General features: G+C 36.1%; 1 protein-coding gene across 3 annotated transcripts in view; it reads left to right on the top strand.

Annotated features, from left to right (window-relative positions):
• The window catches only part of PolG1 (DNA polymerase gamma, catalytic subunit tam), a 186,784-nt gene that overhangs the window by 84,209 nt on the left and 87,376 nt on the right, over nt 1-15,199 (top strand). For all 3 annotated transcript variants that reach the window (XM_089100663.1, XM_089100664.1, XM_089100662.1), the window contains one exon: nt 5,032-5,426. In XM_089100663.1, coding sequence (XP_088956789.1) covers nt 5,032-5,426 — 395 coding nt within the window. The remainder of the gene's footprint in view (nt 1-5,031; nt 5,427-15,199) is intronic.

Raw genomic sequence — 15,199 nt, 5'->3', positions numbered from 1 at the left:
AAAATTTTCTCCAGCATACAAATAGCAGGCCAAACTTGAAAGTCTCAAAAAACGAAAAGATTTAAACTGTTATTTTCTTTTTTCCCGAAAAGTCTATGTCAATATAAAACGAACAGAAATTAAATACAACAAAATTTTTCCACAAAATAAGTTTTTCAAAGAAAAGTAAAGAATTAAACCAAAATTTAAACCTCCATTAAACCAAAAATGAGCAAAAATAAAATCAAATAATCTATAAAGCGTGAAACTTCCACAAATCAGCATCGATAAATAAATAAAATCCAAAACGAACAGAAATCATAGGCAGCGCAATAGCGCTGCCTAAGTAAAGAACGATGTAGACACAATGTATTATTTATTTATTTTTCCATACCAGGGCACTTCGTATCGAAGGAGTTGTCGTAGAAACTTCGAAAACGGCTCATTCAATTGAAAATTGGAGTGGCTAGTGACCTTTTTATTAGTCAAAAGTGATTGGAGGGCAACTACCCCCCCCCCCATGCCCAGCATTCCCCCAAACACATCCAATCAAAATTTTGAATTAGCCATTTCGTTCAGCGTAGTTGATTTCCACATAGAAAATATGCTTTTGAGGAGGACACTCCCCACAACCCTCGGGGCAAGGGTTTTAAGTTATGCCCTGAGGGCATATAAGAACGATGTTGGCCCAATATATTGTGCAAAACCCCTATGCCTTCCCAAGGCCAGAACATAATTTGCACTTACTGAAAAAAAAATACAAATGAATGTGTATTGTCAGTTTAACATATATATATACTGATATTTAGTAATCAAAATGTTAATATTTTTTAATTTATCAAAGTTATAAAAGTAAAAACATTTATATTTTTTTCAGTAAAGTGCAAATTATGTTCTGGCCTTGGGAAGGCATAGGGGGTTTTGAGCCCAACTTATGTTAATTTCTGCTCGTTTTGAGTTTAACTCGGTTATTTATTGTAATTTCTGTTCGTTTTGGGTTGCATTTATTTATCAATGCTGATTTGTGGTAGTTTCACGCTTGGTAGATTATTTGATTTTATTTTTGCTCTTTTTTTTGTTTAATGGAGTTCTTTACTTTCCTTTGAAAAACTTATTTTGTGAAAAAGTGTTTTTAATTAATTACAATAATTAAAATGAGTAGGGCTCAAAATCCCTATGGCTTCCCAAGGCCAGAACATAATTTGCACTTTACTGAAAAAAATTCAAATGTATGTGCATTGTCAGTTTAATATACATATACAGATATTTTTTAATCAGAATGTTAATATTATTTGGTTTATTAAAGTTATTAAAGTAAAAACATTTATATTTTTTTTAGTAATGTCCAAATTATGCTCTGGCCTTGGTTAGGCATAGGGGTTTAGAGCACATAGTGCTTAAAGTTTCTTGTTTGTCACCAAATTCACTGGAAGAATAAGAGTCATATTAGTAACTTTGATAAGTTCTCTGAAAGCCCTAGGTATTCTGGAAAGCTCGGACCAGGCTTTGAAAATATTAGGCTGGTGAATCAGCATCGATTAAAGGAGGGATTCTGCTGCCTCAGCTTGCGAGGAAAGGGTTAGATTGTCAATTCTAAACGTTGGGTAGAAACTACACAAATTTCTATTTTATTTTTTAAAAGGAAATCCGGTGATTGCTGGTTCAGTGCAGAAAACTTCCATGGAAATCCGTGCTTTTCGTGAGGCGTGTGTTAGTTTCACGATGGATCGATCAATTGAAGAATATAGCAGACTAACTTTGTCACTGTGATGGTCGCAGTAATGTCAACGCTCCTTGTCCCTGTTTCAACAAAGTAATCAAAGAAAAATTTGATGAGACATGTCTTGCCTTAGTTGTTGAGAGGCGTTTTCTTCGGCCAGTATTCTCATTGAAGATAAGGTAGATGAGATTAGATATATTCCAACTAAATCTTCAAACAGATATAATGCGCTTGTCCCCACAAATGCTTCATGGCCTATAAAGGATACTATTGTGTTTGCTTCACTTACACACACCAGCCGGAATTGGTCTGTTCGACACTCCTACAAGTTTTAGAATCTGCTTAGATAACTTGAAAAGCTTTCAAGTTGTTAAATTTCGGGTTTTGTAGCTCACATCTGAATTGGACTGGCAAAGTAGTTTTTTCGTCACAACCGTTAACGCAGAAATGGAAGAGTAAAATCTTGATCCCTTAACCCTTGGTCTCAGCTTCAATTTCAGAAGTAGTAGTAGTTCCGTCTTGTGTCTACCAGCTTCTAACTCGAGAGCCTCCTGTCCAAGTTCTTTTTGAGCTCTGATAAACTACTCGTGACTCATAGAACTTAGGCTTAAAAACACCTAAAGTGACTGTACCACTCAAAGAAATTCAAAAATTTGGGGGTTACCCTTGATTGTTTGGATGAGGACCAAATGCAGCTTTTGCGAGTGGCAATAGATGTAGAAAGCTTGTGCTGCATGTTGCTCCCTTACTATGGCCTGAACTCTATTGAATGTCCCAGTCATCACCAAAGCTCCATTATAACATTGAACTAAGCATCCACCCCAATTTAGTTTTTTCCCAACAACCAGTCCGTTAATGGCTATAATTAATAAAAGAAATCTTGCTGTTGCTCCATACGCGATACAATAGGAATGTGACCATTCAGGGTCGGTCAGTAGGAGGGTAACCTTTTCGAGCACATCAAATAGAACGTAACCATTCTGGGCTGGATTTCTAAAGTTTACTTCTTAACCCACCTTTGTTGCTAAGGCACCTGTCACATGCGTTAAAGAAGTCAATTTTTGCTTATGTGAGCTCCTAGAAGGTCATAATATTTTCAGTTTACGTTTAGCACTAAAGTGCAAAATATAACAGGTGCTTGCATGTTTATCAGCAAAAATTATGTTAATTGTTAGGATTGTGGAACTTGTTGAAAGCTATGTAGGCTTAATAGTACACGCAAGATTGACATGGAAAATTTTTAATTTCATGTTCAGTTACTAGGTCAAGTTTTACTGTTAGTGCATAAAAAAGATCGGACGAATTGCGAACCCTCTCCAATATTTTATTTGGCAGTTGCGTCGATTTTTAGATTTCTTTTATTTTTATTTAATTATGCGAGTGGAAAGGGTATATTTTCATCTTGTGTTTTTATAAGCCACAAGCTTACGGACGCTATAAAGTAACTTTTAGTTGGAAAAGTCTTGCGAGATTGGCTCCTACTAACCGAATTTTAGAGATTTTTAGATTTTCTTTTATAATTGGCCCCTCTTCCTTTCAAAAAGGGTAACTTTTTCATTTTTAAATTAATGATACCTCACTTCTTCGCCAATAATGGGTAAAAGTCTTCCTTTCTTTTTTCGTTTTTTTTTCTCTCTTCTCATTTTGAACTCAATTTTCAGGTTTCCCTTCAAAGACTTTTGATTTTTTTTTTCATATTTTTTAACTGAACCTTTCACTTTTTTTATTTTTAAGCTAAGGATGATAAGTTGCTTGCGCTGGACAAAGGGTTGGAAATTGTGCCTTTTAGCCAAAAATTTTTAAATTTTAAGAACTTTTAAGGCGGAATCAGTTCATATATTTTCCTCTCCCATCTTTATGAAAATTTTTGAACTTACCTAAGATTCGCATTAAATTATTTGATAAAGAGTAAATTATGATTTTTTGTATAAATTATTTTATTTTAATCCAATAGCTTGGTTTCTTTATTTCTAAGTTAATCTGACCATCTTTTTTCGGGGGAAAACACCTGGCTGTGAGATTGGCTATATTTCACCCAGTCAGATCCCATCCTAGAGTTTTTTTTATATTTAACCATAGAAGGCTAGGGCTTGAGTTTTAACCCCCCCCCTCCCCAAAAAAAGCAAACAAACACGTAAGTAAAATTTGAAAGATAGAAATAGCCTTGAAAGAAAATATGAAATAAATTAGAGGTGATTGGATTTTAGCAGTGGTGTCCGCATATCTAACGCTCTTGCTACTGGGAGCTGTATTTATTACTATTCGGATAAAAATCAGGCTTGAAAGAAAAATAGAATCAAGCACGAAAGACAATGCAAATATCATGTTAATCAAATAAAAAAATCGTGGATTTAAATAAAAATCGCTGTATTTATTACTATTTAGATAAAAATCAGGCTTGAAAAAAAATGGAATCAAGCACGAAAGACAATGCAAATATCATGTTAATCAAATAAAAAAATAGCGGAAAACCGTTTTGTCTTCTGTCTGTCCCTCTCCTCATCTCTTCAGTAATTTCTCTCTTTTTTATTTCTCTCTTTCCCATGATTTATTTTTTAACTTTATAGGACAGATTTTTTTCTGTGTTTCTACCGCTAGTTGCTTTGGGAGATGGTTCATAGTGTTTCCAATTCTCATTCAAAAATGAAAGTATTTAAGCGAAACAATAATGGGTATTCCAAACTGGGGTTAAATAAGGTAATTCTATGAAAAATATGTACATATTTGTTAGATAAAGAAATAATAAAAAAAATCCCCTTATATAGAAGTTAGAAAAACAAACACAAATTAAATAAAAATAATCAGGGTTTTAAAATCAAATGGTTAATATATAAACTAACAATGAAGCTTAAAGTGACCACATATTACCTCTTTTTAAAGGGTGGGTCTCATATCCCTTGGCCATCTACTGAATGTAAATTAATTATAAGGATAGTTAACCATACTCAAGTTGGCTAGAAATTGAAGATCGTGATGGAACCACGATTCTAAAGTTGAATCGGCATCTGTACCTTGAAAGAAATGAGTATCGTTCTGTCTCTAACTTTTACATCTCTTGCGAACATTTTTTCCTATGAAGAAAGTTTTTCTGGTAAATATAAAAAGGAAAAATTCCCTGGTCGTATATTTTCGTATATAAGTTTTGTAAATTTATATAAATGCAAAGGATGTTTTCTCCTCTTCGGTTCACCCTAATAAACTCTGTAAAGCCTCTGTTTGGAACACCTACAGCTCTTGCATCGTCCATCCTTACTTACTTTAAACTTAGCATAGTAATCCATTGGATATGTCTTTGTAAAAACGTGTTTCTAAATCCCTTTTCTCTTACTTAGCAACAATGAGTCTGCCAATCTTTGCTCCAAAGGAAAAGAAGAAGCTCACTGTAGACAAACCGAATTATCACGAAGGAATTGGCCCATACGACGTTGGGATACCTGGATGCTGGTTTTTCAAGTTGCCCCATAAAGACAGCGGTGATCGTAATGTCGGAAATCCATTAGCTAAGGACTATATTAGTTATATAGAAAATGGCCTTCTTAAAAGTCAAGTTCCAGGCTTAGCACAGAAGCTTCTAAAAACAAGTAAAGCTGTCAACTTCTGGAAAATGTATCGTGACCGTATTCTGAATCAGCTTGTTGTATTTATGGATAAAACAAATCTGCCAAGGTTTGTCCAAAAAGCTGACACATTCGATGGAGGGCAGCAGTATGGTGCCATTCTTCCAATGGTATGTTTGTCTTGTTCTTAGTTTACTTAACAAAATAGGGGTAATGCAATGGATTGGCAATATCCCGAAGAAAGGTCACAGTTTCAAGATATCGGCGATGCGTGCCGACATCTTGGAGAGTCATCCCCCTCTCTCTAGCTGTGCCCCTGACTGCTATCACAACACAGATACAAATATCAGTGAAAAACTAAAAACGAAGTAAATATTAATTGATTATTCTGTTAATAAATAATCCTCATACTGGCATCCAGTGAAGTTATTCTCCTTGTTGTTATATTTAACTTTATCCCTTGGTGCTTTTGCAGCACTGAGTTACAAGTTCAGACAATAGGTTATTTTGTTTAAATAACACCACAAATTGAATCAATATTCAAAGTAGCTGTATTTCTGTAAATCGACAAATATGCCAAGATGTGTTTGTTCTTGGCTTCCGTAGCCTACTGTTTAAAACCTTTATAATTAGAAAAAAGATCCTCAAGGCTGAGGACGTCTTGTTGTATATGGTTGAGATGTTCGTGTAATTTTTCTTCTTTTTTGTCCTGCTGGCCATAGACCTGATGTTTTTTGAGGTTTTATTTCAGGTCTGAATTTTCCCTCCAATCATATAGACTAAAAATTATTGCATAATTTTGCTTCGAAAAACGATGCAGGAGTCCCTATTTTTGCGTTAAAAAGTTCGTGAGGACGATGGAAAACCTCTTGCCCACTATGATTTCCGCATCACATTTTTGCTTTTCTAATCATGAAATTGTGATCGAAATTATTTGTGTGATTCTGATTCAAAGAAGCTGCTAAGATTCCAAACAAGGTGAATTCGAAAGGAGGATCCGATAAAGATGGCAACAGAAGAATATCTACATGTTAGACAGTCTTCAACTTCGCAAGCATCTCTGGATTTGGGAAGAGATCAGCTAAAGACTGAAGATCAGCATCTAGAGTCACAATGAGGACACCTGGAATCCTCGACATCCTGTTTGACACCCAGGGATTCGCCAACTAGATTGTTCAGGTTTCGAATCTGTACCGTCACAGCAGCGAAAGGTGGTGCTTTGGGGGTCTTCGACCATTGTTGCCTGCGTTCAATCTTGCGCATCCAACTGTCAGATCAGATTATGACTGACAAAATTTGCTGACATTGTTACAACACTGACAGAATCTCAGGCATCGTCAAGCTCCGTTGGCTCTACTGGCTTAGATACGCTCTACATTACCCGGACGATCGTGTCATTCAACATATATTGCTTGATGAACCCCCTATTAGCATGGCGTAGGAGACAAGGAGGATAGTTAAAGAATTGGTAGACGCTAGTTAACCAAGGTCTGGAGACAGCTAGAAGTTTATGTAAATCAGGCACCGATGGGATAAATTCTGACTGAGTTTCGCCAAAGAGTTGGTACAAAACCGACCACAATGGGAGACCATTATTCAGAAGCTCTGTTCATATGCCGGGTGATACTTCTGGTCCTGATGCAAGAATAAGTAAGTAAGTAAACAAGCTGATACGTACCTGCTTTTGTGCAAAAAGCTGGTGGTAGGGGAGATGAGGTTGGATTGGTCAAGTGTTTGTTTTGATCCTCCAATTGCATATACTACAATAACTTAAATTAATTCTGTTCAAATCAGATTTAACCTACCGTTCGCTCTAATAAAAACAGTTTGTGGTTTGGGAGGGGGCTCAGATTTTCGCTCCAAAGATATGCAACAAGGTCTCTGACACTGGAAGGGTCTCTGACACTGACTCACTTTCGTTCTCCAATTGTATCAGTGGAAAAACTTAGTTTAATCTGATTCAAATATGGTGTAACATGCCTGTTTATCTGTTAAAATGTTGACAGTAGGAGGGATGGCAGGCTGTCTTTAGAGACCAGTGGCTCACTTTGTGCCCCACGATATTATAAGTTGAAAATTATGTCATGATTCTGCTTCTAACAAGGTGCAACATGCCTGTCCTGCCAAAAAAGTAGTCCCGAGAAAGTAGGTGTAGCTGAAGTGGTTACGAGCCCACTTTGGCTCTCCATTTATACTGGTTGAAAATCTTGTGTGATTATGATTCTAACTAGTTGCCACATGTCTATCTTTTTACGCTAGTCGCAGGATGGGTGGTGAAAGGCTGTTGAGAGACTACAGGATGGCTTTGATCCTCCAATCATACCGATTGAGAATCATTGTAGGATTCCAGTTCAAACAAGGTATAGCCTGTCTACCCTTTTTCTAAATTGTTAGTGTTAGAAGGGAGGAAAGGAGACGGTGCTAGTCCACCTGTCTCTTCCTTCATACAGATCGAAAGCTCTTGCATGATTCTAGTTCAAACAAGCTGCACCAAGCCTGCCTTTCCACAAAGAAGTTGGCAAAAAGTTTGGTAAAACAGCTTCGGAAAGCCCTCTCTGACACAACCCTTAAAATTTCATTTTAGCGCCCAGTGTGTAGCTCTGTCTCAAGGACAAGCAAAAACCATCTTGTTTTGTCCCTGGCAAGGAACATATGCTGCTTTCCAAAATATAACATCACATTGATCAATTTAGTGTAAGGTTCTTACTTTCTGTAAAACCTTCAAAGTTAATCCTTTCCCATTTCTTGCAATTGCTTGCGTAGAAGAAGAATAATTAGACAACAAAACTAAAGTGTTGTCTCCGCACCACAGTTGTTGGCGTTGGAGCTTTGTGAGGCATTAAAAGTGTTGTTTGGCGAACTGCACCTTTTCTTTTCAAGATCTGTTCATGTAAAACCTTCAAAGTCAATCCTTTCCCATTTCTTGCAATTGCTTGCGTAGAAGAAGAATAATTAGACAACAAAACTAAAGTGTTGTCTCCGCACCACAGTTGTTGGCGTTGGAGCTTTGTGAGGCATTAAAAGTGTTGTTTGGCGAACTGCACCTTTTCTTTTCAAGATCTGTTCATGTAAAACCTTCAAAGTCAATCCTTTCCCATTTCTTGCAACTGCTTGCGGTGAAGAAGAATAATTAGACAACAAAACTAAAGTGTTGCCTCCGCACCATATATATATAGTTGTTGGCGTTGGAGCTTTGTAAGCCATTAAAAGTGTTGTTTGGCGAACTGCACCTTTTCTTTTCAAGATCTGTTCGTGTTTGAATTCTACTAAATTTATGGTACTAACATTTTCCTCTTTTAACACTCCTGCAGTGCACCATCACCATTTTATCTTTTTATTATTATACAGCTGATCAGAGGCAACGCTATAGCATTGCCTATAGTAAAGCTCAAACGGCTCCAATGTTTTATTTTTTTCTCCAGGGGCACTTCAAATAGAAGGGGTCGTCGTATAAACTTCAGAGGTGGCCCATTTGATTGAAAATTGAAAGTCCTAGTTCACTTTTTAAGAGTCAAAAGAGATCGGAGGGCAAATAGCCCCCCCCCCATGCCCCTTTTCCCCCAAACCCATCCGATAAAAATTTTGAGATTGCAATTTGGTAAAAATAGTTCAAGCATCAGATAATAAAAACTCTTGTGTCGACAAAACCCCCCAGGGCTGGGGGGCAGGCGTTATGGCCTAGGGGCATATATGGTTCTTATAGAAGGGCTACTCGTGGCTTCAGAGAGAGCTTATTTGATTGGAAATTGACAGTTCTAGGTACCTTATTATGAGTAAAAAGGGATCGGAGGACATCTATTCCCCCCTCCACATACACACCCTCTTTTCCTCAAATGCTTCCAATGAAAAATCTTGAGATTGCCATTTTTTCTGAAACAGTTCAATGATCAGATAACAAAGACTTTGGGGTCAACATACCCCCCCCCCAGATTCTGGGGAAAGGGTTGTAACATATGCCCTGAGGGTATATAAAAGTTTTATGGAAGAAGTGGTCGTATAAACCTCGGAGGGTAATCATATGATTAGAAATTGAAAGTTCTAGTTCCCTTTTTACGAGTCAAAAGTGATCCGACAGCAACTAGCCCCCTCACCCCACCAACCCTCTTTTCCCAAAATGCGTCCAATCGAATTTTTTGAACAGCCACTTGGTTCAAAATTGATCAAAAATCATGTAACAAAAACTCCAGGGATAAAAAGACCCTCCAGAACCCGGGTGCAAGTGTTGTAAGTGGTGCCTCCGGGGCATATAAGGATTTTATGGAAGGGATGGTAGTATAAGCTTCAGAGGGGGCTCAATCGATTGCAAATCAGAAATTGTAGTCCTTTTTAAGAGTCAAAGTGATCGGAGGGCACCTATACCCCCCAAGGCCCTTTCTTCCCCAAATTCATCCGATCAAAATTTTGAGATAGCCATTGTGTTCAAAAAAGTTTAAAGATTAAATAACATAAACTCCGTGTATTTGATGGGGAATTCAAAGTTCTAGTTACCGTTTTAAGAGTCAGAAGTGATTGGAGGGCAACTAGCCCCCCTCCCACACGGCCTTTCCCCCAAATACATCCGATAAAAATTTTGAGATAAGGCCTTTTTTTTAAAGTAGTTCAAAGATCATGTAACAAATACTTCGGGGTCGACACAACCCCCGAGGGCCCGGGGGCAGGCGTTTTAAGTTGTTAATTAAAAAAAACTTTCCAAAAAAGAAGTTTTTCAAATAAAAGTAAAGGTAATTTTAAACTTAAGATCAGCAGATACAAATACCTGTTAAAATTCAAACTCAAAACGACCAGAAATTACTATTAAAGAATAAATGAACCCCAAAACGAACAGAAATTAAACCTACAACAAGTAATAATATAAATGAATAAATAAATCTTAAAGCGAGTAATTCTTAAATTGAATATGCAAACCAAGCTTAAAACGAAGAAAATATGTTGCTATTGAAGTATAAATGAAACCCAAAACGAACAAAAGTTAAATAAACAATCAATGCACACAAACTTACAATAAATACTAACATAAATGAATGAATAAATTGTAAAACGAGTGAAACTTAAATTGAATATGTAAATCAAGCTTGAAACGAACAAAAATCACTACAAACAAGAGCTTGTGTATCGCTTCCTTCTCTCACTTTAAAAGTTTTAAAACCTACTGCGTCATATGGCGCTTTAATGAAAACTACATGTGTCTTGAATAGTCTTGGTAAGTATAAATAAAATCAAATTTAATATTTCATATATAATGATATTAATTGTTTAAAGATCCATCAGTTCAAGATTTTATTCCACTGTAATTTTATTTTCATTTTCAATGCTGTAAGAGCTGGAAAAGAAAATATCTGTAATATAATTAGTTTTCAGTGAAGCGCCAATAACGGAGTAGGCCTTAGGTTTTTACAATTAAAGAAGGGGGTAGTATCCCAACTCGTGTTTGTAGTGAAACTATATTCTTCTTGAACAATATTAGAAAGAACTAATAAATTAAACTGAATATTTGATTTATAATGATATTAATTGCTGAAAGCTCACCAGTTCAAAATTTTACTGTAATTTTAATGTTTATAATTCGATTTCAGTAAAGCGCCAACGACGCATTAGGTTTTAGACTTTTACAGTGAGAGAAGGAAGCGACCCCCAAACTCTTGCTTGTAGTGATTTTTGTTTGTTTCAAGCTTGATTTGCATATTCAATTTAAGCTTCACTTGTTTTAAGATTTATTTATTCATTTACATTAGTATCTATTGTATGTTTGTTTGTATTGATTCTTTATTTAATTTCTGTTCGTTTTAGCTTTCATTTATACTTCAATAGTAGAATATATTTTTTTGTTTTAAGCTTGATTTGCATATTCAATTTAAGCTTTACTCGTTTTAAGATTTATTTATTCATTTATATTATTGCCTGTTGTACGTTTTTTGTTTGCTATGATTGTTTATTTAATTTCTGTTCGTTTTGGGTGTCATTTGTTCTTTAGTAGTGATTTCTGGTCGTTTTGAGTTTGAATTTTAACAGGTATTTGTATTTGCGGATTTTTAGTTTAAAATGGCCTTTACTTTTCTTTGAAAAACTTCTTTTTTGGAAAGTTATTTTTAAATTAATTTTCGTTCGTTTTTGATTGCAAAAAGTCCTTATTTCAAAATCAAACTTTTTTTTAACATCAAATATTCATCAAAGTATCAAAACTAGTATAAAAATGATAATATGAAAGTAAAAAAAATGACAAAGTAAAGAAAGCATCAAAGTAAACAAGGTGTCAAAGTAACAATAAGCAACTTGCATAGCTTATAGCCTTTGCACGGTATATCGAAGTTGCCACGTAAATCAATAAATCCAAGTATTGAAGTCAACAAAGTGTCAAAATAACAATAAGCAAGTTCTGTAACTCAGAGCAATTTTCCCGGGGTTTGGGGCGGGGGGTTCAACCCCAGAAGCATAGTAGTTTGGCCTTTGAACTTTTTTGAACGAAATGGCAGTCTCAAAATTTTGACCGGATGTCCTTTGAAAAAGTGGGCCGTGGGCTAATTGCCCATTGATCACTTTTGACTCTTAAAAAAAACTAGAAATTTTAATTTCCGATCAAATGATCCCCCTGTAAAGTTAATACGACCAACCCTTCCACAAAAATCTTATATTCTAATAATAGGTGACTCACATAAGTTACATTCCTTGCCCCGGGGGCTATGGAGGATTTCTCAACCCCTAAATTATAGTAATTTTAATTTTGGACTATTTTGAACAAAATGGCTATTTCAAAATTTTGATAAAATTTTTGATGATGTATTTGGGGAAAAGCCTACGGCTTTTTCTTCTTTGAAATATTAAGAGAAGAACCTCAAACAATCAAGTAACTAGCTAAGTCCAATGTATGCAATGACTTGTTTTTTTTCCAATGATCACCTTTTAATGTAATCTTTTCAAGATATTGTAAACAGTAAGCTTTTCAATCTGATTATGTTCACTTTACATACAAAACAGACAGAAAGACAAAAAATGTGATGAACATAAGCTGGTTGTTCTCTAATATAGATGTTCTTTGTTTAATATAAAATTACAAACAGGAGAAAGCCTATGGCTTTTTCTTAGTTAGAATAGTAAGAGACGACCTGGCTACAGAAATATGCAGTTTTTCGTAAAAATTTATTCTATTTTAAAATAATTTGTTTTAAATACAAAAAGTTTTAACCCTATTACTACTACCGCTAACTGCTAGCAACTTACCGTAGCACCAAGCTGCCTGGGGCTAACGCAGCTACGGACGTACCTCCTCCACCCCAACCGATTCAAGGCCTGCCTTTTTGCACCTGCCCACGACGTTCCCCTGTCCTTTAAATCTTTCTTTTTAAAGTCGGCCAATCCCAGTCGGGACGACCTTCCTTCTGTTTAGCTCTATACGGTGGGCCGAGAAGAACAATCTTCGGAGCTCTGTTATCCTTCATCCGCACAACGTGCCCTAGCCACCTCAACCTTTCTTTCATTATAGCCCTAGAGAGCGGTATTGAACCACATTTTTCGCACAGCCTATTGTTTGAATTACGGTCATTCAGCCGGGTACCCAGAACAATCCTTAAGCAATTTCTCTGGAAAATATCTTGCAAATCTTCGTCCGCTTTTCGGAGCGGCCATGCTTCAGAGCCATATTTGACCACTGTCATCACTGTAGGTTCTAAAATTTTAATCTTGGTTTGTATATTTATCTTCCTATTCTTCCAAACTTTTTTAAGTGCGAAAAAACACCCTGAGCCTTGGCTATTTTACTTTTACATTTTCACTGCTCCCACTATCTTTACTGATAATGCTGCAAAAGCAAGTGAAGATTCCCACCTGATCAATCTTTTCACTACCCAACGTCACTTTTTCATCTTCACTTATTCCTAGCCTTAGTGACTTAGTCTTCCTAACATTAATTTTCAAACCAATTCTAGCACCCTGAACTCGCAAAACCTCTAAAACTTCATTCATTTTGCTCACACTTTCATCTAGGATGCTTAAATCATCAGCGTAATCCAAGTCCAGGAGACTTTTCTATCCCCTTTTGATTCTATGGTCTCCCATTGAGCTTTCTGTGTTTCATAGGACAAAATCAATGAAAACGATCCAGATAACAGGCAATAGAACAAAGCGCTACTTAACTCACGATTTAATAAAAAACCAATTCCAAACCTCCTTTCCTAACTCAACCGCTGCAGACTTATTCTCGTACATAGCACTAATCACTTTAACGTATTTGTCTGGGATACCATACAAGGATAAAACCTTTACTAAAGCTCTTCTATCAACAGAATTGAACGCTTGCTCGTAATCTATAAAACTGAGAGCCAAAGGTGTTCGAAAACTCAGGCACTTCTCAATTATTAGCCTAAGAGTGAAAATTTGGTCGACACATCCTCTACCTTTTCTAAAACCGCATTGCTCTTCTCTTAAAACTTTGTCTACGGCATCTCTCAGTCTAAAAAGCATCCTTAGTAATTTACTACCTACAGAGACCAAACTAATCCCTCGATAATTACCACACCCACTTTTATCAACTTTCTTATAAAGTGGCTTAATTAAAATTTTCCTAAAATCGTTAGGTACTTCCTCTTTTTCAAAAATCATATTCATAATCTTCAGTAACTTATTTCTAACCTCAGAGCCACTATATTTAAGAAACTCGTTTACCACCCTATCAGCACCTGGAGCCTTATTATTCTTTTATCCTTTTAGTACTGTTGCTAATTCCTCCTCACAAAACAAATCTTCGGTCACATCCAAAGTATCACAAACTTTTTCATTTTCCTCTATATATTTTCCTGCAGCTCTCGGTTAAGCAAGTTCTCAAAATGTTCGACCCATCTCTCTTTAGTTTTTTCCTTATCGCTAATTGCGACCCAATTCCTATCTTTAACTGGGACAGGTCCGGATTGACTACTCCCTCTCAATTTGTTAACGTGCCAGTACAATATTTTACTATTATGCCGTCTAGCTGCATCTTCCAGATCCTCGGCAATTTTATCCATGGCCTCCACTTCACACCTCATTAGTTCATATTTTAATGCTTTCTCCACTTTCTTTACATTTCTATTGTTTTCATACGATCTATCACTCAGATAATTCTTGTACAAGTCCTTTCTCCTTTCTATTAAACATAAAGCTTTTTCACTAATATTCTTAGCTGCAGTTCTAGCTTTCTTCCCCAAAACACCTTCAGCAACTTCAAAAATTATTTTTCTAAAATTATTCCAACCATCTTCCACATTATCAAATTTTAATCTCTCAAGTTTAACATTCAACTGTTCCTGGAAAGTTTCTCTCAAATTCTTATCCTGGAGTCTACCAACATCATAACTTCCCGGGAGGTAGTTACCCTTCCGATATTTCAGCTTTAAATTAAGATGGTGATCTTTACTTTTAACATAAATAACGGCACTCCTATATACCCTAGTATCTTGTATTGATCCTGCCAGTCTTCGGTTTGCTATAACATAATCAATAAGGTTTGCTGTCTTACCATCACGTGAATACCATCGTTAACTTATGAGCCATTTTATGACCAAACGCCGTATTGGTTATAACTAAATTGTTATACCTACAAAATTGCAAAAGTCTGTAGCCATTACTGCTCTCTTTTCCTACACCAAATTTACCTAGGCTGGGATACCATCAATCCCTATTTCTAACAACCTGGGTTTTGAAATTTCCCAGTAATATCATATTTCTTCCTGGGACCTTGTCTATTTGCTCTTGTAACTGTAAGTAAAATTCATCTGAGTCCCTACTGTCTTCGTAAGTCGGTTCTACAGGGGCGTATACTACTGTGACTAATACCTGCACTTTTTAGTCATAAAATGAGCGACTAGAATTCTATTATTAAGACCTTCCCAACCTAAACAAGATTTAGAAGCTTCCTTATTCATCACGAGCCTTTCTCCCTGTCTATGTACCCCATCCTTCCTATCTCAATAAATAA

The sequence above is a fragment of the Artemia sp. Qi Xiang Cuo genome, chromosome 14 (assembly GCF_049724085.1).
Source record: "Artemia sp. Qi Xiang Cuo chromosome 14, ASM4972408v1, whole genome shotgun sequence".
NCBI lineage: Eukaryota > Metazoa > Arthropoda > Branchiopoda > Anostraca > Artemiidae > Artemia > Artemia sp. Qi Xiang Cuo.
This window is presented reverse-complemented; position numbering and strand designations above follow the sequence as displayed.